General features: G+C 36.0%; 1 protein-coding gene and 1 pseudogene across 2 annotated transcripts in view; one reads left to right on the forward strand and one right to left on the reverse strand.

The window, feature by feature from the left end:
• Window positions 1-25,467, reverse strand: part of ATP8B1 (ATPase phospholipid transporting 8B1) — a 138,813-nt gene that overhangs the window by 64,365 nt on the left and 48,981 nt on the right. Inside the window, exon 2 of one of the 2 annotated variants that reach the window (XM_027868928.1) lies at window positions 15,938-16,140. In XM_027868928.1, coding sequence (XP_027724729.1) covers window positions 15,938-16,118 — 181 coding nt within the window. In that variant the 5' untranslated portion in view covers window positions 16,119-16,140. Of the gene's footprint in view, window positions 1-15,937; window positions 16,144-25,467 lie in introns of both variants that reach the window. The other variant, XM_027868927.1, reaches the window with a different exon arrangement.
• LOC114047896 lies at window positions 18,683-19,543 on the forward strand (annotated as a pseudogene).

Genomic DNA, 25,467 nt, shown 5'->3' on the forward strand with positions numbered 1-25,467 from the left:
TCCTATCTGACTGCTCCTTCTCCATCTTCTTTGCTGAGCCCTCATTCAGATCATACCCTCTAATTATAGGTATTCCATAGGGTCCTGGACCCTTTCTCTTCTCTCTACTACACTTAGTGATCTAATCAGTTCCTAAGGATTTAATTGCAATTTTAATGCCAATGATTCTCAAATCTACCTATCCTGCCTTCACTTCTCTACTGACCTCCAATTTTGCCCCTCTAATGGCCTTGCAGACATTCTTAAACTCAACACGACCAAAACCAAACTGATTCTTTCTCCTTGAAATGTCCCCCTGCCCTCAACTTTCCTATTATTGCAGAGGGAAACACCACTCCCTTCCAGTTCCTCACACTTGGAACCTAGGTCCTAGGTCCTCCTCAACTCCTCACTATCTCTCACCCTCTCTATCCAATCTATTGCCAAGGCATGTCCATTTCACTTTTGCAACATCTCTTGAATACTCTCTGTACTCTCCTCTAACAGTGCCATCACCCCGGTTCAAGCCCTAATTACCTCTTATTTGTACTGGTGCAACAGCTTTATATCTCTTCTCACTCCAATCTATCCTCTATTCAGTCATCAAAGTGATTTTCCTAAAGCATAGTTCTGACCATGTCAGCCCCCTACTCGAACTCCCATGGTTCCCTGTCACCTCCAAAATCAAATATAAAATCCCATTTGGCATTCAAAACCCTTCATAACTTATCATCTTCTTAATCTTCTTAAACCCTACTCCTTGCCACGTACTCTTTTTTCTAGTGACACTGGCCTCTTTGTTGTTCCACAAACAAGACATTCCATCTCTTGGTTTTTGACATTTTCTCTAGATGTCCTCCATGCCTGGAATGCTTTCCCTCTTTCTCACTGCCTCCTGGCCTCTCTGGCTTTCTTTAAGTCTCAGCTATACTCCTTTGCAAAGCAGCTAGGTAGTACAGTAGATGGTGTCAGGCTTGGAGTCAGGAAGACTCATCATCTCCCTGAATTCAAAGCTGTCCTCAGATACTTACTAGCTGTGTGACCCTGGGCAAGTCACTTAATCCTCTTTGCCTCAATTCCTCATCTGTCAAATGAGCTGGAGAAGGAAATGTCAACCACTCCAGTACATTTGCCAAGAAAACCCCAAATGGGGTCATGAAGAGTTGGACACAACTGAAAATGATGGACAACAAAAACACAGTCCTATCTTCTGCAAGAAGCCTTTTCCAATCCCTCTTTAACATAGTGTCTTCCCTTGCTTAATTATTTCTTATATTATCCTGTATATAGCTTGTTTGTACATGTTTTACTTGTTGTGTCCCTCATTAGATTGTGACCTCCTTGAGGTAAGGATCTGTCTTCTGTCTTTTTTTTTTATCCCTAATACTTAGCAGTGCACTTATTAAGTGTTTAGTGACTTACTGCTTCATTATGCCGAATAAAACACAAGCCCAGATATCCATAGGTAACGCACAAATTTGTTAGATATTGACAAAAGCGGATTTGTTCAGATCATCAATCAACCAACAATATTAATAATCATTGTGTTTTCGTGGTCATTATGTTCTCTGATCTTTAATGATCAAAGTCTGGCAATAGTGAATGAAAAATTAAGTCTGATTACAACTTCTTTATAGTGTTAAATCCTTATGACTTTGTACCTTATTTCTTCAAGAATCCATGATTTCATATATGTAAATACTCTTCCTGCATCTACCCAGATCAGAAAACCTCTAAGATTAAACAGATGATCCATGAAAGTTGTGGTGGCTAAAAAATCAATCACCCAATGACTGTGAAATTAAAAACTGATACCCTTCTTTATTTTGCATTATGTATTAATTATTGATTGAGAATTGTATCTAATCAGTATATCAAGATTTATGGATCAGATTTGGACTTGATTATATAGGCCTCAGTGGTAGAGTTTGTAAAAATTTAAATTCCCTATTCCTATGGACTACAGCCTGACCACAAATATTCAAAATCTGTGAGCTTTTGTTGACCATGAAGGGATGTGAGTCCACCTGGTCATTGGATGCTTGCCCACCATAAGACTTTCCAGAGGATATTAGTCAACCTTAGTTTTTCCCATTGCCAAGGTCACTGGAAATCCCCCTGAGTCAAGCTAAATGTAGGCCCACCCTCCAGCTTTGTCTGACATAGTCTAAGTTTAGTTTACATCACTGGACTATTTCTGGGACCCTATATAACCTGCAACCTTTTCAACTATATAAAAGCGATACTCTAGCTGTTAGATGTATCCCTGGCTACTGAGGAGCCTTGGATACCATTTATTGACAATTGCTAGCCTTGTTAATAAGTTGAACATGCTTGAAACTTTGTGCCTCAGTTTCTCTTTTTCAGATTTTTATCACAACATGGCCAATTTGTTGATGAGCTTTTTTCAATTAGCTAGGCTAATTGAGAGATATGTAGAAGTATATGTGTGTGCATACACACATACATGTGTGTACATGCAATTCATCCCTAGGACAACACTAACACTCAAAGCCTTTCCACTTTACTGTCACCTATACACACTTGTGTTCTATTGACATTGCCTTTAAAAGCCAAGTTAACTTCCATACCACATTGAAGCGCCAGAGCAGAGTAATGTTAGAGGACATAAGTCATTAACAAAGATTATTTATTAAATTCTTGGGTATTCATTATAGCTGATTTATGGTATAAAATGTTAAAGTAAAGATTTCTATATTCCACAAACTTGTAAATGTAGCAGATTTGTCATACCTAAGAAGTCTTATAGGGCAAGTAGTGTGGTACAGTAGAAAGAACCAAGGCTTTGGAATCAGATGACTGGAGTAAAATCCCAGCTCTGCTACTTATTACCTTTGTGACCTTAGGAAAGTCACTTTGACCTCTCTGGTCCTCAGGATGGGGATTAAGGAGAAAGGAAGAAGTCAAGACTGTAGAAGTAAGCAGGCCAAGGAAAAGGGAAAGGAAAGATAAGAGAAATTGAAGGTTAAAAAAAAAAGGAAGAAGTTGGGGGAGGCTGGGAGTATGGGAATCAAGAAGAGGCAACAGATCACACAAAAGAAGCAGCCAACCTGAATAAAAGCAAATGACATCATCTTATTAAGTCAATTTCTTCCAACATCTACAACTGATAGGTGAGAGTCACATTGAAATAGTGGTCCTGGTATAAGTGACCCACAGGTTCCTAAACTCATCAGGAGGGTATGTAGGTAGGAAAGAGGCATAAGATTGAATGATCCATTGTCCTCTCCAAGAGAGTCAGTCAATAAATGACTGAGGCATTGGTCTCAAGATGAAGAATAAGACATATTTTTGGACATAGACAATACAAGAATTAATTTTTCCTTGACTATGCACATTTATTAGAAGAATTTTGTTTTTTCTTTTTAATTGGTGGGGTAGATGGTAGGGTGAGAAATTTTTTATTGAAAAAATCAGTGAAATTAAAAAAAAAAGTAGGTTAACCTACTTTATGCATATTGTACAACTTATTTTTCTAAGATTTCTATTCCCAAAGTATTAAATCTTTGCAAAACAGAGATATGCAGAGAAATCTCATAGATTTGTAATTATCTTATTAATTGTAATTCTGCTGAAGAAAGTCCATGGAAGCAGATAAACTTAAATCTACCAGCAAGCCAGTTATGACCACTTCTTTTTAAATAATGTGACTAGTATCAGTCAACAGTATAGTAAATGGTTCTTACAAGTTAGTTCAAAACATTTATTACAAAGAAAATGCTCTTATTTATTAACTGACCTATAGAAAACAAATGTGAATGTTGTTTCTTAACATTTCTCAATGTTAAAAACAAAGTATTATACCCTGTCCTAGAGTAGTTGTCTTGTAGTAAATTTTTTTTATTACATATCCCACTAGTTCGAAAAAAATAGTGTGCATCCCCAATATGTGTGTAATTATTAATTTATATGAATACTATAGTAATATTATGTACTATAAGACATGAATAAAAGGAAAATTTAAAGAATAAAGATCATAATTTTAAAATAAATTTTTATTTTATGTTTTATTTAGTAGTACAAAAAAAAAACAAGGCTCTCACCAAAATATTATTTTTTTTAAATAAAAGCAATGGGATCGAATATGTTTCATTCTTTTGGAGGGTGCTGGTTGAACACTTTGTGATACAGTGATGCAGAGGTCTACTTCTAAGGGCAACTTATTTTGATCCTTGGCCTAAACAGCTGAAAAAAATACTGCACCAAAATAGTAGATCTAAATGGAAGAAGCATATCATTGGTTGCCCTGAGCTAATCATAATACTCATTTTTTAATCTTAACCACAAATATTGCAAAAAGAATTTGACTACAATCGTACTAGTAAAGTCCTTCTTATGAGTCAGTTGCTCTTGTAAATTAATCAGAAAATAAGTGTTGCATGCTTTTTTTTTTTAACAAGTGGATTCAAGACCCACTGAAACTCTTCATTAGGAAGATTTTTAAACAGGTTAGAAAAGTTTCTGAGTTTCTTAAGAGTACAGAGATGCTATTTTTTCAGTGACATCATTTTCGGTAACAAAAGATTAATTTTTAACCATTGTTTTATTTGAGATGGTTTCACAATACCTCAAGTCCCAATATACATGTAGGATGAGGTTCATCACTAACAATGAGATATAAATCCTTATTTTTAATAACATTCTCAATAATTTCAAAAATCTTTTTATCTTTTTCTCAGATTTGATTAGATCAGGGGTTCTTAACCTGGAATCTGTGAACTTAAAAAAATTTTTTTTGATATGTATTTGAATATAATTGGTTTCCTTTGTAGTCTCTATGACTATGAGAAGTGTTCCATAGGCTTTAGCAGCCTGCCAAAGGGACCAGGATATAGAAAAGCATAAGGACCAGGAGAAAGAAGGGTCAGCTCTGTTATCTTGTTTGCTTGTGCTCCTATTATCATTATCCTCTTCAGACCACTGGATTTTGTTTTTGTTTTGTTTTGTTTTGTTTTTTCCATTTTTCATGAATCTTTTTACACCACAAACTTTGTCAGGAGTAGATAAGCTAAAACTAGATAATATAATTCATAAATTCACTAACTAGGTAGAACTGCTGTGCATAGCAATACACTGAAAGGAAATGAATGGGTGAAGACACCACTGTCTAACCATCCATACTGTCAAAATCCCACTCTTTTCTCAGGATACCTCACATGCTAAATGTGATATCTGACTACTGGACATAGGGACCATGTGAGGGCTCCAAGGTCAATACATAGATTTAAAATTAGTAAAGCTTAATTTTTTTGGTAAATTAAATAAAAAGAAGTTCTAATATTTTCATTATCGCAATGGGTCACCATGCAATCCAATTTTGTATTCTATTCTTCTAGAGCTTAGGATTTTTTTTTCTTTTCTATTTAACATATTTATTTCCACCTTACTCATTGTGTGTTGGAGCAGTAAGGAACCTAAAGGTCATCTTACTGAAACCCTTCATTTAACAGATGCTCAAACAGGGGCCCAAGGAAGTACAATAACTTGCCCAAGTTCATGTAGCTAGTAAAGTGGGCCTCAAATCCAACTTGTCTGACCCCAATGCAGTATTCTTTTTACTATATTATGCTGATTCTCTTGGAACTGGGAGTCAAAAGACCTCAGTTCAAAATTCAGCCCTCAATATTTATTAACTGTATGGCCTTGATTTACTCAAAAACTCTCTGAGCCTCAATTTCTTTATCTGTAAAATGAGAGGGAGCGGTAGTATGACATAGTGGAAACAGACCTGGCCTCAGAATCAAAATTTGACACATATTGGCTGTGTGACTCTAGCACAAATCACTTATCCGCTATGTGTCCCCAAGCAATTCTCTAAGATGGGGGTTTTTAACCCGGGGTCCCTGAACTTGTCAACTATTTTCAAAATTATCACTTTCCTTTAAAATCCAGTGTATTTTATTTTATAGATTCAAAAATATTACTGTGTAAAGGAGTCCAAAGGCTTTACCAGACAAAAGGGATCCGTGAAACATGAAAAAAATTAAAAACCCTTCTCTAACATTGTAAGCTTCAAAGTAGTTGCTGATCAGTAGGAGAAAAAATTTCCTCCAGAGAACTCCTGACACCAAAGAAACCACAGATCTGGACAAAAAAAAAAAAGGATAACAATATTTACACTACTTACTTTACAAGGTTGGTGAGGATGACAAATGAGGCATAATGTGTAACCACAAAAAGCACTCTTGTTTTTAGTTTTATTAATTAGTTAATTCTTTGCTAATTAGTAACTAATTAGTTGATTAGTATTATTAGTGTTATTATCATTAATAATAATTATAATTAAATATATTTTATAGTCTAAAAAACTAACAAAGTTAATTCCAGTGGTCTGGGTTTTCAGATTTGAATTGGTAAATTACTCCTACGTAACCAGGTTTCTTTCTAGTTATCCATGTAAAAAGTAATTCCCTGCTCATTTTAGAGGAAGCAGGATATGGTGGCAAGAGCATTGAACTCAATGTCAAGAGACTCATGTTCTACAAATAACTAGTTGTATGACATTGGGAAAGTCAACTTACCTCTATCAATTTCCTCAGTTGCAAAAAAAACCCAAACAAACAAACAAAAAGGAAGTTGGAATAGAACAATAAGGTCTCTATGGTCTTTTTCTCTTTTATAACCCTAAGACTACAATTCCAAATACTGACTTTGGAGCTTCAGAGATGCTATTACAGTGGCAGTTGAAACTTCTGTACCATAATTACCATGACATTCAGTGAAATAAAAAGGATTAAGGCCAGTTACTATACAAAGGAAATGTTGGCTATTCTTTTGGCAGCAATTCAGTATGAAATGTCTACATATATGGACTTTTCATAGTTGACCCTGACTTTAGTAACCCAAACGAACACTGGCACGAAATTGAGAGCAAGAAAGCACAAACCAAGTCTTCACTTAGTTATCATCTCTACTCAGTTTTTCAGATGTCCATCTACATTCTTCAACAGCATAATAGGGAACATAATAAATCATCAAATTTGCCAATCTAATGAGTATGAAGGGCTACCTCAAAGTTGTTTTAACCTGCATTTCTCTCAGCTTATTTCTCTGTAAGGTTTAGGATTTAAACCCAAATTTTATTCTAAGGTCCAATCCTCTTTCTACTATCCCAATTCTTCATCATGATTCTACCCACTACAGCAAGTCCCTGAGGACAACATTTTACTTGCCTCATTAGAATTACTTGAAAGTATAAAACTACATTCTGTTTTTTTTTTTAAAGAAATTCTATAATTCAGAATTTCCACTAATTCAAATGAGTCTTTTCCTCTAATTCAAATGAGTATCATTTTAGTATATCCTGTCAGTCTTTGATGATGAAAGTATTTAAGATGAAGAATCTAATAATAAACTTTAAGCTTATCACCACACCAGCAACATGGCAAATAGAGGAAATTCACACTTCTCTTGGCATTATTTCAGTCTGGTTGTGAAGTTAGCAAAGTGATTGCATCATTTTACATGGTGAAATTGATTTTTTCAGAGAAGCAGTAATAACTTATGAGGGTGTGTGTCTAAAGGATCTTTTGTTTTAACTTAAAACTAAGAAATGATAAATCCAGACTATTAAAATTCATCAACATTAAAAAAAAAGAAAATTACAAATGCTGGAGGGGCTGTGGGAAGATGGGCCCATTAATGCACTGTTGGTGGAACTGCAAACTGATATGGCCATTTTGGAAAGTAGTTTGGAATTATGTCTAAAAAGCTATTAAAATATACATACTCCAATACCGTAACTAGTTCTATTACCCCAAGAGATCAAAGAAAGAGGAAAAGGACCCACATGTACAAAAATATTTATAGCAGCTCTTTCTGTGGTGGCAAAGAATTGGAAATTGAGGGGATGCCCATCAATTGAGAATAGCTGAACAAGTTGTGGTATATGAATGTAGTGCTATAAGAAATGATGAGCATTTCAGGACTTCAGAAAAACCTGGGAAGACTTGTATGGACTGAGGCTGAGTGAAGTGAGCAGAACCAGCAGAATGCTATACACAGTTACAGTCATGTTGTGTGATGACCAACATTGATAGACTTAGTCCTTCTCAGCCATGCAAGGATCTAAGACATCTCCAAAGGTCTCATGATAGAAAATGCTATCCACATTTAAAGAAAGAACTATGGTTCGAAGCATACTATTTGCTATTTTTTTCTTCTGTTGTGTTTTGTTTCCTCTTTCTGGTGGTTCCTTCTATTGGTTCTAATTCTTCCTCACAATATTTTTGAAAAATAGAAGAGAAAAGAAAGGAAGTCTGAAGGGGGATTACAGACAAGCAGAACAGTGTTAGAACTACCAAGAGAAATGCAAATTATACCAGAAATCTGAAACTGTACATGGTGGAGACTTACAGTTTCCTATGAAGCCCTTTTTATGCTCTTCATTTAGCACTGAATATTTTGTTTATGGATGTTTGTCAAGTTTAAAAAAAAATAATAATGAGATTTTCTTGGGGACAGCTAGGTGGCGCAGTGGATAGAGCACCAGTCCTGGAGTCAGGAGGACCTGAATTCAAATCCAGCCTCAAACGCTTGACACTTAGTAGCTGTGTGACCCCGGGTAAGTCACTTAACCCCATTGCCTTAAAAGAGAGAGAGTGTGAGAGAGAGTGAGAGAGAGAGAGAGATTTTCCTATATGATACTCATATGTACCCTATATGTACAGCTGACTAAAAAGACATTTGAGAACTTATAGCAAATCCAACAGGTTATAGAAAAGTAATGCTAGAAATGCCATGTATTATTTTCAGGATAACTTGGGAAAAAAATCCCCATCCTTTCAAAAAGTCACTTTTTGAGCCTTATATTATAGTAACAATAATAATAGCTGCCATTATACAGGATATCCCAAAAATCTTAGTGCAGTTTTAAGCTTTAAAAGTTTTATTAAAGCTATTAAGCTTTAATAGCTTAAAACTGCACTAAGACTTTTGGAACACTTTATAATACTGTTAGAGGTTGCAAATGACTTTAAATACTTTATTTCACTAGAAGTATTATTATTATTATTCCTATTTTGCAGATTAGGAAACTGAGGCTCATAGAGGTTAACTTACTCACCCATAGTCAAACAATTTCTAAGTGATAAAAACCAGGAGTTGATATTGAGTTAAAATCAGAGGCAGTCTAGAGAAAACTATACCAGGCAGCCTTAAGCAATGCTGGCTCCATTACCATCATCAGATGATGGCCATGCAATGAATGCATGTTTTGAGTTTTCAAGTCTTTCAAAATTGTTTTTCTTTATATTTTTATAGTATAAATTGATCACTACCAATACCCAAGGGAGTACTAGGCAGTACAGTATACTCCTTGCCAATTCATTTCTTCTCTGCTCCCACCTCCAAAATCTTGATAGGGCGTAGCACCCTGACATAATCAACTCACATCTTCTTTGACTACTGAGACATTTAATCACAGAGAAATTAGAGAAGAAACATCTCTAAAAAACAAAACTATGTTTTAACAATAACTGTTTTCAATTCTTCTGTGTTATATTTAGGCACTGCTCAGCAAAGTACAGCCTTCAAAGATTAATGAACAGCAAGAGAATTTGTGAGAATTCTTCTAAGGCTGATGAGAAGACTGAATTCTCAGAGCCCACCCCAACTCCTAGTTTCATCAGACATCTTTAGCTTAAAAGAATCAGGAAGATAATTATTGCTAGTTTGTATATCTCTCATCTACCTTCTACAGATCTAAAAGTAGACACCACATCCCTAGGAGATATTTCTATTCATTTGTAACTGGTCCCTTCTAGATCCCAAAGTAAACTCAAAGTAAAGCTACATGAATAAAATTCACAAGCTTCTCTCTCCCTCATTGGCTCATGCTTATACTATGTCTACATACAATAAAAATCACTTTAATTTCCATTAGTTAAATTCCATTTTTAAAGACTTATTAAATTTGTGAATAAAATTTTAGTCTGGTTAAATTGTCAAAAAAAGCAAAGTGATTAAGTTCAGAGCAGCACTATTTTCTGTCATGCTATTCAGTGAGGTAAAATACCCTAAATATTTACACACACATACATGCACCCCTTCATATACATATATATGTGATATCATACATGAATACACACATATAAATGTTATATTTTTTGTATACATATACTAGTACACAAGTGTATAGACTAAGAACTAGAACTATGATTTCATTGAAATACGAACTATCAGTTGAGTCAATTCCCTCTACCAAGTTAGGGCTGTGTATATTCTAAGCCTCAGAAGTTGCCTAGAGTTCTGAGAAGTTAAGAGGTTTTCTCAAGGTCACACAGACAATATGTGTCAGAAGCGGAACTTGAATTCTGGTCTTTCTGGATCCAAATCTAGCTCTTTTTCCACTACGCCATGAGACTTCTCTAAATATACTTTTATCGCATGTGAAGTATATATATGCATATATGTTTATATATGTATAGATGTTTGTGTGATGGGGATAGAGGTAGGAGATAATAAGTAACAAAATCACCAATATCTAGAGTTGCTCTAGAAAACAGAATTAAACTTAATAAACCTAAAGTAACATCAAGTCTGAATTTACATGGGTTAAAGAAGGCAGTCTTCTGCGTTGTCTTTTAAAAATTGAGTAGTCAACCCAAGCTCTGGAACAGATAGACTGTGTATGCCCAGGAAAAAATTAGAGTTGACAGTTTTCTTCCACTACGTGCTTCTATTAAATTCTGAATGCAACTGACCCAGATACATTCTCTGATTCCGAACCAACTTACATGACTGTGTGGCCTAAACAACATAGTACAAAGATAAATAAATGCACCCAGCCACTCATTCTGGTGCCAATAGATAGAAAGTACTCAGTAGATAGAATGTACTCAATAGATATAAAGTATTTTATCAGCAGCAGTCACAGTTGTAAACATATCTCTATTACAGGGCACAAAAGTATGAGGAAGAAATTCATCTGGGCAATCACCTGGAACTAAACTTTTAGCTTGTTTGATTTCTTCAACTTTACCCTGATTCTACTAATAGCTAGTTTCAGCTTCTCATCACTGAGAGCCATCTTCATTTTCAGGTTCGTTTTTCTTCCAACTCTTCTTTTAGCTTTATTTGATTAACTTTTTTTATGATAGATATAAAACAGTTCCATTTTACATTCGTTGCTTTAAAACAAAAACACAACTGAAAGCATATTGCTTGGCTTAATAATCTAAAGTCTGAAAGCTGTAGCCATGATGAAATTAATAATTAGAACAAAAGTACATATTTGTTTTACAGTTTTCAGTAGCCTCAACAAAGTGATGGAGAATAGTGAATAAGAGGAAGCTGCCATTTACAGCAAAATGCAGAGGAGAAACTGAAGCTAAGAAAGGAAATAAATACCTTATAGATTCTCAGCACTTAATAGTTACATGGCAGATGTGGTATAGTTACTTTATAGTTATATGGTAGACAGGATCATAGCTCTAAAAGCTGGAAGGGACATAAGAGAACATTTAGTCTAATACCCTCCTTTTATAGATGAGGAGACTAAGGTCCATCAAGCTTGATCAGTTTAAGGTCATACAGACAGGTAACAGGATCCAGGCCCTAAGACTCCAAATCTAAAGCTTTTTCAGTCAGTCCACAAGAATTTATTGTGTTTAGTTGGACATGACTGAAATGACTCAACAACCACAAAAATGTGCCAAGTAAATCACTAGGAGTACAAAGCAAAGGAAAACACAGCCCCTGCCCTCAGGGAGTGTATATTCTATTGTGGGAGGCATCATGGACACAACAGAATGTGTCAGAGGCTGGATCTGAACTTGTCTTCCCAACTCTTGGCCCACCATATTTCCAGGGAAGGCACTCTCAAAGGGGAAGGAATTAGCATGTGGGGGGACTGGGAAAGGCATCCTGAAGTAGGTGAGACTTGAAGGAAGCCAAAGAAACCAAGAGGTGGAGATGAAGAGAAAATTAGTGCAAAGACATAGAGACGCAAAATGGAGAATCTTGTTCAAATTAGAGGAACTACAAGTAGGTTGGTGTTTTTGAAATCTAGAATGAATGGAATTGCATAAAGTATAAGCAAACCAAAAAGATAGGAAATACTCAGATTATGAACAGTTTTAAATGCCTCCCAAAAGGTTTATATTTGATCTTAGAGGTAACAGAGGAGCCATGGAAGCTCACTGAGCAAGGGAGTGACAAGATCACATCCACACTTTAGAAAAACCATTTTGGCAGATGAGTGAAGGACAAATTGGAATGCGGAAGAACCCAAGGCAGGAAGACCAATCAGAAGACTATTGCAATGACTACACATGTATAACTTTTATCAAATTTCTTGCATTCTCAGTGATGGGGGTAGAAAGAGGAGAGAATTTGGAACTCGATTTTAAAAGTGAATGTTGAAAATTGTTTTTACATGGAATTGGGGAAAAATAAAATAGTAAATAATTTTTTTTAAAAGAAGGCAGTAGTTCAGGTGAGAGGTGGTGAGGTCTTAAATTAGGATTGTGGCTGTGTGAGTAAAGAGAAGGGGACACATGTAAGGGATGTTATGAAGGTAGAAATAAAGAGATTTTTGGGGTTTTTTTTAGCAAGCTGAATTTTTAAGGTAAGTTTGACTGATGAACATGAATAACCAAGAGTATAATGGTTCCTTTGACAGTAAGAGGGAAGTTGGAAAGATGGGAGAATTTGATGGGAAAGATAATGAGTTCTCTATATTAGACACAATGACTTTGGGATGTCTATAGTACATCTAATATATGCTGGAAATATATACTGATTCTAAAAATATATATACTGATTCTAAAATTCATAAGAATAGGAATTGGACCTGTGATTTCATTGGTATAGGAAAGTTGCCAATGAGGAATTTTGTTGTTCAGTCATTTTCAGTCATGTCCAACTCTTCATGACTCTATTTGGGATTTTCTTAGCAAAGATGCTGAAGTGGTTTACTATTTCCTTTTCTAGCTCTTTTTCAGTACCAGATAGTTTTGATTATTACAGCCTTATAATATAGTTTAAGATTTGATACTGCTAAGCCTCCTTCCTTTACATTTTTTCATTAATTCCTTTGGTATTCTTGACTTTTTGTTCTTTCAAATGAATTTTATTATTATTTTTTCTAGCTCAATAAAATAACTTTTTGGTAATTTAATTGAGATGGAATTGAATAAGTATATTAGGTTAGGTAGAATTATCATTTTTATTATATTGGCTCTACCCATCCATGAACAATTGATAGCGTTCTCCAATTACTTAAATCTGACTTTTATATGTATAAAAAGTGTATAAAATTTCATTTGTATAAAAAGTGTTTTATAATCAAGTTCCTGGGTTGATCTTGGCAGGTATACTTCCAGGTATCTTATACATTCTAGAGATAAATAATTTTTTAGTTGAATTTCTAGGATTTTCTAAATATATCATCATATTGTCTGCAAAATGAGATAGTTTTGTTACCTCACTGCTAATTCTGATTCCTTCAATTTCTTTTTCTTCTCTTATTGCTATTCCTAGCATTCCCAATACAATATTGAATAATACTGGTGATAACAGGCATCCTTGTTTCACTCCTGATCTTACTGAGAAGGCTTAATGCTTGCTGAGGGTTTTAGATATTCTTATAGTTTTAAAGAAAAATCCATTTATACTCGTGCTTTTGAGTGGTTTTTTAAAAATAGGAATGAATGTTGTATTTAATGTAGCTATTTCTACATCTATTGATATAATCATATGGTTTTTGTTACTTTTGTTATTGATTATGCTAATTATGTTAATGATTTTTCCTTACGTTAAGCCATTCCTGCATTCCTGTTGTAAATCCTACTTAGTCACCACGCATAATCTTTGTTTTATTGATCCAGTATGCTTTTTTTTTTAGGCAATTGGGGTTAAGTGACTTGCCCAGGGTCACACAGCTAGTAAGTGGTCAAGTGTTTAGTCTGAGGCCACATTTGAACTCAGGTCCTCCTGACTTGAGGGCTGGTGCTCTATCCACCGCACCACCTAGCTGCCCCTCCACTATGTTTTTCAAGGGACAACACAGCTTCCCATAGCAACATACAATAAATTACACACCCTTTTGTCTCAGAAATGTCACTCCTTAAACTATATCTAGAAACTATATATAGAAAGTTTTTAATATATTCCTAGTGGATTGATTTCTAACAGTGAAATACAAGGGAAAATTAAATGCCTATGATTGGATACTGTCTGATTAAGCTTTGGAATATTGATGTAATGTTTTCTTAGACTGAGAGATGAAGGGACCTTATTGGTGATTTAAATCCAACTTCCTCCTTTCACAGCTGAGGAAACTGAGGCCCAGAGAGTTTGACTTGCCTAAGTCACTCAGAAACACAGGTGGTTAAGTAACAGCACTGGGATTTGAACCCCAGTGTTCTGACTGTTACCAAATTCATCATTTATTCTACTGCACTACAATCCCTCAGTTGATAGAGTTTCCTGGGACTCAGAAAGCTGCTATTACCTCTTCCCTCCAAAAAAGTACAACTTAACCACAGGCCATTAATTATTCTCAGAGTAAGTTCAACTCTGTGTACTATATGTTGGAGACTTAAAACATTGTAATGAAATAATGTTAGTTCTCCATGTACAGAAACTGGAGAAAGCATCCACTCTACAAGGAATTACCAAAAGCCCCAAAGAAACTATAGGATGGTCATTTTACATGAAAGGTTTGTGATTATCATCCTTTAAAATTATGACCCCTTTCATTTAGATTGTAAACATGCTATACAGTGTATAATATGAAAAATATTGCATGATAATGAATAACCCAGGCAAGAGTTTGGAACCAGAAGATAAGAGCAATTGAACTCATTTTTATTACATTGGCCATTTTGATGAAAAGAGAAGTCACAGGTCTTAGGGACAGTATAAATTTATACTATTCAACAGTCCTGGTGGAGTGTGATTAGAGCTGACAATTGACACCTATGAGAATAAATCGATCATGCTGGACTTTGTCAGACGTAGTATCTAGATTTTTGGACAACATTTTAAAAAAATTCCTAGAGAGATTTGAACCTAGGTCTTCAGACTTCTCTGTATTAGCTAACATAAAAAATTTTTTTTAAATAAAAAAGCTTTAAAACCCTTGTTAAATGTTGAAAGAACAACTGGTGTGCAAGATTGATATTGAATATTCCATAGTTAATTAGAACTACCATACAAATTATAATTTTGGAGCATTTTGATTCATTCAACAAATTTCACTGAGTTTATTGTATATACACAATATTGACTCAAGCTACACTAAAAATAGGAATAGGTGTAAGAACTGGACCTATGATTTCATTGGATAGGCAACCCTTAAATAAGCATGAAAAAAATAACCACAAGACCTTATAAATCTATGGGCAGAAAAGAGGTGAAGGGTAAACAAAGCAAATCAGACATCTTTATCATTATTTTGCTTGTCTATATAATTTTTCCTTTGGCAAAAAGTAAGCAGTTTCAAATTCATCATTTTACATCTGACTCTATTCTTTATTTTGTGGGATTAGGTTACTTTGGCTGAGATTATTTGGCTCATGAATAAAAATGATTTGACATTTTTAAACTAGTTACCCAGATCCTAATATTCCTGTATTACTAATAAATACAGACTAGTATCCTCCTGAGAACCAATTTGTGCCCTTTAATTGCTCTAACCACTATCAATCAATCAATAAACATTTATTAAGTGCCTTCTAAGTGCTGAGCATACAAAAAGAGGCAAAAACACCCAAACCCCTTCCTACCCTCAAGGAGTTTACAATCCAATGATCAAAAGCAGCCTCTAGAGGGGACAGAAGAAAAATGAGGGGAAAAAAGGTCATTCCAAGTGTAGGCTGGACTGGATGGACTTTGTATAAGTCCAGAGTGTAGCTGGAATGTGGGAGGCACTGTTAAAAAGTTTACAACTTTTACCCTTAGTTGGACAACCCTCATACCCTTGTATCATTACCTCTTCTGACTGGCTCTCGGTTTTCCTCTGCTTCTCTGTTGACGCGATTTTGCTCTGGTTCAACAGAAGGCTCTTGATCTTCAAGTTCATCCTCCGTTTCATCATCACTGTAGGGAACGACTTCATCGTTGGGCTGAGAGTCCTCCTCAATTGTAGTTTCTAAGTCTCTTTCTCTATTCATTCTGCTGGCAATCAGGAACTACCTACTTTGAAAAGAAAAATAAAAAAACTAAATGTTATTACTGTTGCTTAGCCTGTAGTTAACTCTAATTCTGCTCACCTCACTTCAATTATAATAGCTTATCCTTCTAAAATTCTAGAAGTATCACTCAACTCAGAGGTTCAAATTTACACAAAAATAAGAATAAAAAGCAATTCCTTGTTTACATTCACTAAATTTTCTTTTGATGAGGTTTATGGTCTATAATTTAGGGGAGTCAAAACTGTTTTAAATAGAAGAATGAAAGGTGCATGTATCAAAGTTATGTGTTTTAAATCAATTCTCTCCCCAACCCACTCCTGCGTCTAACACTGTCTACCTCTATTCTAATATCCTCTTCTTTCTACCTTTCAGTCTTTCAAATTTATGATTACATATACACTTATACTACAATCTACCTGTGCACAAATATAAAGAACATCTCTAAATGAATTCTTCTATTTTGAAGTATGTATAGAATCATTTTACACACACACACATATATATACTCACATACATATAAGAAATTTACATGATAATTTTATATATTTAAAAGGAATAACAAGATGGATTACAATAGATTTGCAGTTTCATGCGCAATCATCTTTTTTTCCCTACTATGCTATGGAAATGCTTGTTTTATTTCATAAATTAAAAATAGAACAAATAATTTTTTTAAAAAATACTTTTCATAACAACCTTTACACTACTGAAGAGCAAAAAAAGAGACTGTCATTCTTTACCTATGTTACATTGCCAGTCAAATCAACATGACTCACTATAGTGATTATAAATCCATCATATTTTTGCTATAATTTGGTCATTTGTACTCAACTGCAAACTCATTTGATAAGAAGCACTGTCAAATTCTGAGTTTTGTTCAGAATCTAGTGGACATTTAAATTCAACTTGAAAGTAACATGAGTATACCTAAGCACAAGTCTTTTAAAAAGTTTGTCATCTGCCTTGTCCATGCTTTTAAGATTTTATGTCCTTCTGAGTAACAATAATAAATGACATGTGTAGAGTGTTTCATAAATAAGTTCTCTCATCTGAGCCTCATAACAATTCTGTGAGCTAGGATACTGCAGTTATTTTCTGGTCCAAATCTGCCTTGAAATGAACTTTAAAAATATCACGAGAACCAACAAAACTCAAAGACTCCCACAATGTAAATGGAAACAACAACAACAATGATTAAATGCAATGGAACTTTGTGGAATTTATAATGACCAAGATCAGTTGTGATGAAGGCATGAGAAAATGCACTTCCCTTCCTTTTTGATGAGGTGAGTGACTATGGATGTAGAATATCATATAGAATGTCAGATTCAGATAAGGCATTGGTTAGTTTTGATAAACCACATTTTTTTCCTCTTAATTCATTGTTATAGAGGGGTGAGTTGTTGGGTAGGGGAAGGAGGAGAGAAATTCAGGAAGATGTTACGTGAAATAATTTTAACATATATAAAGTGTTTTGCAATAAAGCATTATTTAAATGCTTACAAGTTGTTATATATTGAATATGCATCCAATATTACATACTATATATTCTGAAATTATTTTTTTTTTAATATGAGGAGAAAAAGAAAACATCATCATGTTGTGTGGGAAGAACATGTTGAACCACTTGGAAGAATAAATCTGAGAGTAGTAGGGTTTTCATGTAGTAATCCAGTTGTGAAGTTATTGTGAGATGAACTATCTACAACTGTTAATATGGGCTATGGTAACATGGAATAGTTGAAAGAATGATGGACTTGAAGTTGAGAAAACTGAGTTTAAATTGGCTCTGATGGTTATTTTCTGTGAGACTTTGGGTAAGTCACTCAACCTCTCTCAGCCTCAGTTCCCTCATTGGTAAAATAGTTCTTATATTGCCCCAGCATCAGTCCATTCCTCATACATGGGCCCTTTGAACACTATGCCAGGTTTGAGGACTATTGTGGGTATGGGTTATCAGTTACTCCATTCATTAGCTCATGACCCCCCACTACTATGTTTCCTCTACCAATAAACTAATGGACAGGTTATTTAGGGGGAAAGGGGCTATTTAAGTAAACAACATATATAAATAAGTGATAAGAAAAATTGTGCTTTACATAGAGGGATATATACTACTACAGGTAACCATATCATCCTTGAGGGGAGAAGAAATTTTCAGGGAACATACATGACCAGAAAATACGACCTAGGCTCAAATCTTGCCACAAACACTAGCTGTACGACCTTGGGAAAGTCACTTAATCTCACAATGCCTCAGCTTCTTTATTTGTAAAATGAAGGAGCTGGGATTGGATGCCTCTAAGGGTCACTTTCAGCTCCAAAAATCTCTGATCCTATGATCTGTGTTGTACAGAGTTGTCAATGTGATTTTCTGTAACACATGAGAAAACATTACTTTCCTACTCAGTAAACTCCAAGGGTTTCCTATTACCTCCATGATCAAATAAGAACTCCTATTTCTGACACTGAATGCTCTTCACAACCAAGCCCCTTACAACTCTCTGGCGTTCCCTGCAGCGGCAAGGATGGTGAAGGCGGCCATGATGCAGCTGTGGGATTCTGTAGACTGATACCACGCTGATTGAGATCAACCCACGGAGGCATGGGCGAGACAGCGCCCTGGGCGGCGGGCCGTGGCGGGGGGGGGGGGGGGGGGGGGGCCAGACCCTGATACGCCAAACACTGTGGCTGCTCAATGTGCACAATACCGCGCGGCGCCTGCGTCAAGGAGTACTTCGTGTTCCAGCCTGGGACCATCGAACAGGCTGTAGAGAGAACAGTTTAGTGGTCCTGCCCAAGGAGGGTAGAGGTGCAGGGTGCATAGCTGCTGACAGAGGCTGACCATTGGAACAATGAAAAGGAGTGGCTGGTTCTCATCACAGACATTGCTGATCTGCAAATATGACTTCATTAATCTACAGTGCCAGCAGGTGGTTAAAATACCATTAAATGCAATTGATACCATTTCTTCTGGAGAGTCTGAGTTTCCTCCTAAATCACTGAATAAGCAAGAAGGTTTTGGGATTCGAATTCAGTGGGATAAGCAAAGCTGCCCCTCCTTCATAAACAGATGGAATCCCTGGTCCACAAATCTGCCTTATGCCACTTTTATAGAGCATCCAATGGCAGAGGCTGATGAGAACATGGCATCTCTTTGTCAACTGGAAAGCTTCAAGGCTTTATTAATTAGAGCTGTCAGGAAGGCCCAAAAGGAATTCTCTATACCAGGTTGAGCCAATGGCGTGCTGGTCTTGGAGCATCCTCTTCTCATTGAGACCTAAGTGGGGCTCATGTTCTTCATTAACAATGAGGCCAAGCTAGGCTACTCTATGTCAAGAGGCAAAATCAGCTTCTGCACTTCTACATTTCACAATCCATTTGCTATAGAAGTTGTCTTTTGAATGTTGTGACTTTAAAGGAGATTACCTCCAGAAAGGTAGATGGAGGACCCAGGGTATGCTTACAGGTAAAAGGATATGTAATAGTTACTTACCTCTAGGGTTATGAATAGTAAAATGAATTACAGACTTCAGATATCAGATACTTGGCAACAATACAAGCTATACACAACCTGGCCCCTTTCTAATTTTCATGTTTTGTTACACATTTTTCCCTGCCACACATGCTACGATACAGCCATCCTGACCTGCGTCCTGTTCTTCACACATGGTCCCTCTATCTACCATTGTAGTACCTTCTACTGGTTGTCCTCCATGACTGAAATGCTCTCCTGCGAATCCCTCATTTCCTTCCTAACACAACTCAAGCACTTGCTTTGGGATCTTTCCTACATCCCCAAGTTTCTAGTGCCTTCCCCTCCAATGCCACCTCATATCTACGTTATGTTTTTTATCTAATTTATGTGTACTTGTTTTCTCCCTCATTAGAATGTAAATTCCTTAAAGGCAAAGACTCTTATTTGGGCATTTGTAAGTGCAGAACCTAGCAGAGTGCCTGGCACACAGTAAGAACATAATAAATGTTTGATTAATCAAAAAAGGCATCAATAAAACTTTTTTATTATATTTTGTTTTTTCCACTTAATAGTATTTCAATTTTTCAAATTACATGTAAAGATAGTTTTCAATATTCACTTTTATAAGATTTTGAGGTCCAAATTTTTTTCTCTCTTCCTCCCCTCCCACCTCCAAGATGGCAAGCAATCTGATATAGGCTATACATGTACAATCATATTAAACATATTTCTACATTAGTCATGTTGTGAAAGAAGAATCAGAACAAAAGGGAAAAACCATGAGAAAGAAAAGACAAAAAATAAAAGAAAAAATAGTATGCTATGATATGCATTTAGATTCTATAGTTCTTTCTTTGGATGTGGATAACATTTTCCATCATGAGTCTTTTGGAATTAGATCATTGTAGTGCTGAGAAAAGCTGGCCATCTCACAATGTTGCTATTACTGTGTACAATGTTCTCCTGGTTCTGCTCACTTCATTCAGCATCAATTCATGCAAGTCTTTCCAGGTTTTTCTGAAATTTGCCTGCTCATCGTTTCTTATAGCACAATAGTATTCCATTACATTCATATACCACAACTTATTCAGCCATTCCTGAATTGATGGGCATCCCCTCAATTTCCAATTCTTTGCCGCCACATAAAGAGCTGCTATAAATATTTTTGTACATGTGGGTCCTTTTCCCTTTTTTATGATCTCTTTGGGATGAAGACCTAGTAGTGGTATTGCTGGAACAAAGTGTATGAACAGCTTCATAGCCCTTCGGGCATAGTGAAACTCTTTTTTAAAAGATAACCATTGGAAGGTCAGTTTTCTTGGGCCAGCTCTCCATTTTATGCTATTGACCCATCAAAAATTACAAAAACCCCATCTGGCAGGGAGAAATCATCACAAGTTTCATAGATTTCTAACTGCTTTAATGCACAATTGTCAAGGCACTGAAGAGACTTTTAGTGGGCCTCTGTTAACTATTAATCTGCAAACCACTAAAGAGCAAGTAAATTTGGGTAAGCAGTAAAAATGAATGAAATCCCTCTGTGACTGCCTTGTCTCCTGATACCTTTCATGCCCCTTCCACATCATCAAGGACAGGGAGATTCCAGGCATCAGGGAAACAGAACCTTCCTGACATTAACTTCAAGGAAGTCCCCAGTCTCCATAATCTGTCTTAAATAAGGAAAAAGGATGCAACTCATCTTTCGCTTACCTTTGCTTCATCACTGTAGACTGATTTTTTTTCATAAATAAAGCTCAAAAAAATCTCATCCATGATAGTGAACAATATCTCATGTCTGCAGAGAATTCTATTGTTATAACGTGCCTTTCATGTTTGATTAGAAAAAACCGGCTTTCAAATTATAAAAGGTGCAAATTGTGTTACGGAAATTAAAAGCTCCCAAGCATTTGCTCTTTTAATAAAGATCTGAATGTGATATGCTTAGAGAACAGGTGCCTCAGACTGAGCAATATTTGAATAAACAAATTTAAAAATTAACTAGATATAAATGCTTAGTGCCAATAAATAGTTCCTTTCCAAAATTATGATATTATTTGAAGGACCATGACAAATTTGTGGCTAAACAATTGAATAAGGATACTCTTCAGCTGATCCAATCCCAGTTTGTCCTATGTAATTTCATTCAGACCTGTCTTTTGATCACTGTGGGGAACTTCCTGGTTTGGAAATTCCCTCCAGTGATACAAATTAACACCTTGTCCAAAATAGTCTTCAAGAGCAACTGGGACTTGAATAGATAAAGTGACTCCATCTATTGGAGGTCAAACGTGAACTTGAACCAAACCTGAATTTAGAATCTTGCTCATTCTAAGGCTAGGTAATTAGAATCACTAATTCTAGGTGCATTGGGGGGGGCAGTGGATAGAGTGCTGGGCCCGGAGGCAGGAAGACTAATCTTCCGTGAGTTCAAATCTAGCCTCAGACATTTAATAGCTGTGTTGACTCTAGGCAAGTCACTTAACCCTGTTTGCCCCAGTTTCCTCGTCTGTAAAATGAGTTGGAGAAGGAAATGGCAAACCACTAGAATATCTTAGCCAAGAAGACGCCAAATAGGGTCACAAAGAGTTGGACACAACTGAAAATGACTCAACAACAACAATTCTAAGGCTAGCATTCTATGTACTAATACTTTACTGTCACTCATTCTAATAACAGAATGGTTAATTACTCTAGGTTTCAGCAGAGAAATTAGTTAGCAATTTAAATTTTGAAGATTTCTGGGATGAAATGATTATCCATTTTACATCAAATTATTACTTTAGTTAAGAACTATTCTCTTTTATCACATTGTTAGAATATTATGTATAGTCCAAGGCCACACTAACAGATTTCACCTTCATTTTTAAAACACAGGGGCAGCCAGGTGGCACAGTGGATAGAGCTCCAGCCTTGGAGTCAGGAGGACCTGAGTTCAAATTTGATCTCAGACACTTGATACTTACTAGCTGTGTGTCATCTGAAATTTTATGAGCACACAACCTTTGTTTTTATCCAAATCATTCATAAAAAATGTCAAACAGCACAAATATAGATGGGCCAAATACAGATGGATGGGGAATTCCACTTGCAGCTCTACTCCCCCTTCTCTCCTTCCACTGACACCCACTATTCAATGATTACTTTTTGGGTCTGACCACTGGCATTCTCCAGTGTGATCACAAGGAACTCTATCTTGTCCACTTTCATTCTATTTTCCATTTTTATCTTTACTCCCTCCTGCAACCCTTTATTGAAAACATTAACAAAAGAATAACCCTAAAGCAGACTCCTAGCAAATAAACCAGAGAATATGAAAAAGGACACTCAAACAAACTTGGGGCAGTTAGGTGGTGTAGTGGATAGTGCGCTCAGGAAGACTTCAGTTCAAATCTGGCCTCAGATATTTACTAGATGTGTGACCCTGGGAAAGTCACTTAACCCTATTTGCCTCAGTTTCCTCTGTAAAATGAGCTGGAGAAGGAAATAGCAAACCATTTCTGTACCTTTGCCAAGAAAACCCAAACCATTCCTGTACCTTTGCCAAGAAAACCCCAAAAGGGATCACAAAGAGTTGGACATGACTGAAACAACAACATGTAAATAAATTTGAGTTTTAATAATTTAAAACTGCACTAAGCCTTTAGAACAGCCTATATTGTATATACACAACTATTTCTCCCCTTTGTAACAATTTATTTCTGGCTTAGAAAATGTACATAAAATCAAGTCATGATGGAAAATGCTATCCACATCCACAGAAAGAACTATGGGGTCTGAATGCAGATTGAAGCATACTATTTCTCTCTCTCTCTCTTTTTTTTTTGTTTTCTCTTTCTCATGGTTTTTCCCTTTTGCTGTGATTCTTCTTTCACAACATGACTAATGTGGAAATGTGTTTAATATGATTGTATGTGTATAGCCTATATCAGATTGCATACCACCTCAAGGAGGGGACGGGGAAGGGAGGGGTAAAAATTTGGAACTCAAAATCTTATAAAAGTGAATGTTGAAAACTAAAAATAAATTTAAAAAAGGAAAATATACATAAATGAAAACAAAAGGAGTACTATTTATGACCCATTGGTGACAAAAAAGATTTAAGCTGGTGAATTAGTCTTGGTTGGGTTCATGAGCTAATCACTAGGGATGAATCTAGACAACTCAGAAACAAAGTGAACAAGAGGGTTGAAGATTAGAATAGATACTATCCCCAAACATGAGCTTTTGGATATTCCCAAAATGTTTTTCTTTCCAAAATGTTCATCATGGTGAGTCTTAGACCCCACAGTTCACTTTTATGATAAATAACAAAAGGGAAAGAAGAAAATAGCATTGCTGTTTTTAAATCCAGACGGCATCTTCTTTGTGAATAGGATAAGTACAATGGCCCATTTTAATTCCATTCCTACTACCTCTGTAATTATGTTTTCATAGCTCCTGTTATAATCAGGCTTAAGGAACACTATATAGGCATTTGTTTTGTAAGTTATACCTAACTGGAAACAAAACCTCTATGATAATAATAGTAACATCTTGCTTCTAACGAGTCTTTCAAGTTGGGTTAGTTGTAATGTTAGAAGAATCAATCTATTGATAGAGGATCAAAGACAACTCTGTAAAAAGAAACACCAATTTGGACTCAGTGAATGAATGTCAACCTGATGGCTTTCCCTTCTCCAAGAATCTATTGCTAGCTTTGGTCCAGATTCATAGGAAATAAGTACTTTGGTAAAAAGTTGAACTGAAAAAAAAAAGGGTGGGGGAAGGGTTGTTTTTTGTTTTTTGGGGGGTTTTTTTTTGGCTCACAATATGCTCAGGTTGCTAATGAGCTAGAAATCAGGAAAAAAAATCAGCTGACTACAAAGGGTCACTCAATCATTTAGCAAGTACACCTGCTACGTGCCAAGTATCCTGTTAAATGCTAAGGATACAAAGAAAGGCAAGAAATACAAAACAAACAAAACAGTCACAGGCTAATGGGGGAGACAAGGTGCAAACAACTATGTACAAACAAGATGTAAACAGGATAAAGTGAAGGTTAATCTCAAAGGGGCTACTAAGTGACAGTGGATAGAGCACTAGGCCTGCAGTCTGGAAGACTCATCTTCCTGAGTTCAAATTTGGCCTCAGACACTTACTAGCTGTGTGACCCTGGGCCTGTTTGCCTCAGTTTCCTCATATGTAAAAATGAGTTGGAGAAGGAAATGGCAAACCACTTTAGTATCTCTGCCAAGAAGACCCCAAATGGGGTCACAAAGAGTCGGACACAACTGAAAAACGACTAAACAACATATCTCAAAAAGAAAATGTTAAGATTAAAGAGGACTGGGAAAATCTTGAAAAACAGGAGACTTTAGCTAAAACTTGAAGGAAATCAGGAAAGCCATGAAGCAAAGATATGTATGTATGTATGTGGGGGAAAAGGAGAGCAGTTCCTGGCAGGAGGAACCACTGGAGAAAATGTTCAGTCAGAAGATGGAGTGTTGTGTATGAGGAAGAGCAAGGACATATTTTCACTGAATGGTATAGCACATGGAGGGGAGTAAGGTGTAAGAATGCAGGTAAATGACCGAGTACATACAGATGGGAGCACAGACAATTGTGTCTTGGAATGTGGTTATCTGTGGTAAATCTCACATCCTTTCCAGTACTTTAACAAATACAGGGTTCCAGATATCTGTTAAGGATCAAAGATCCCTTCCAACTCTAAACCTCTGGTCCTAGGATTACAATTTGCCAAATAAAGGAGGAAAAAGTTTACTCCCTCCTAATCATTCTGAATTGTTATTGTTCAGTTGTTTCAGTCATGTCTGACTTTTCATGACTCCATTTGGGATTTTCTTAGCATAG

Source organism: Vombatus ursinus, unplaced genomic scaffold (genome assembly GCF_900497805.2).
Source record: "Vombatus ursinus unplaced genomic scaffold, bare-nosed wombat genome assembly UNPS02014791.1, whole genome shotgun sequence".
Taxonomy (NCBI): Eukaryota; Metazoa; Chordata; class Mammalia; order Diprotodontia; family Vombatidae; genus Vombatus; species Vombatus ursinus.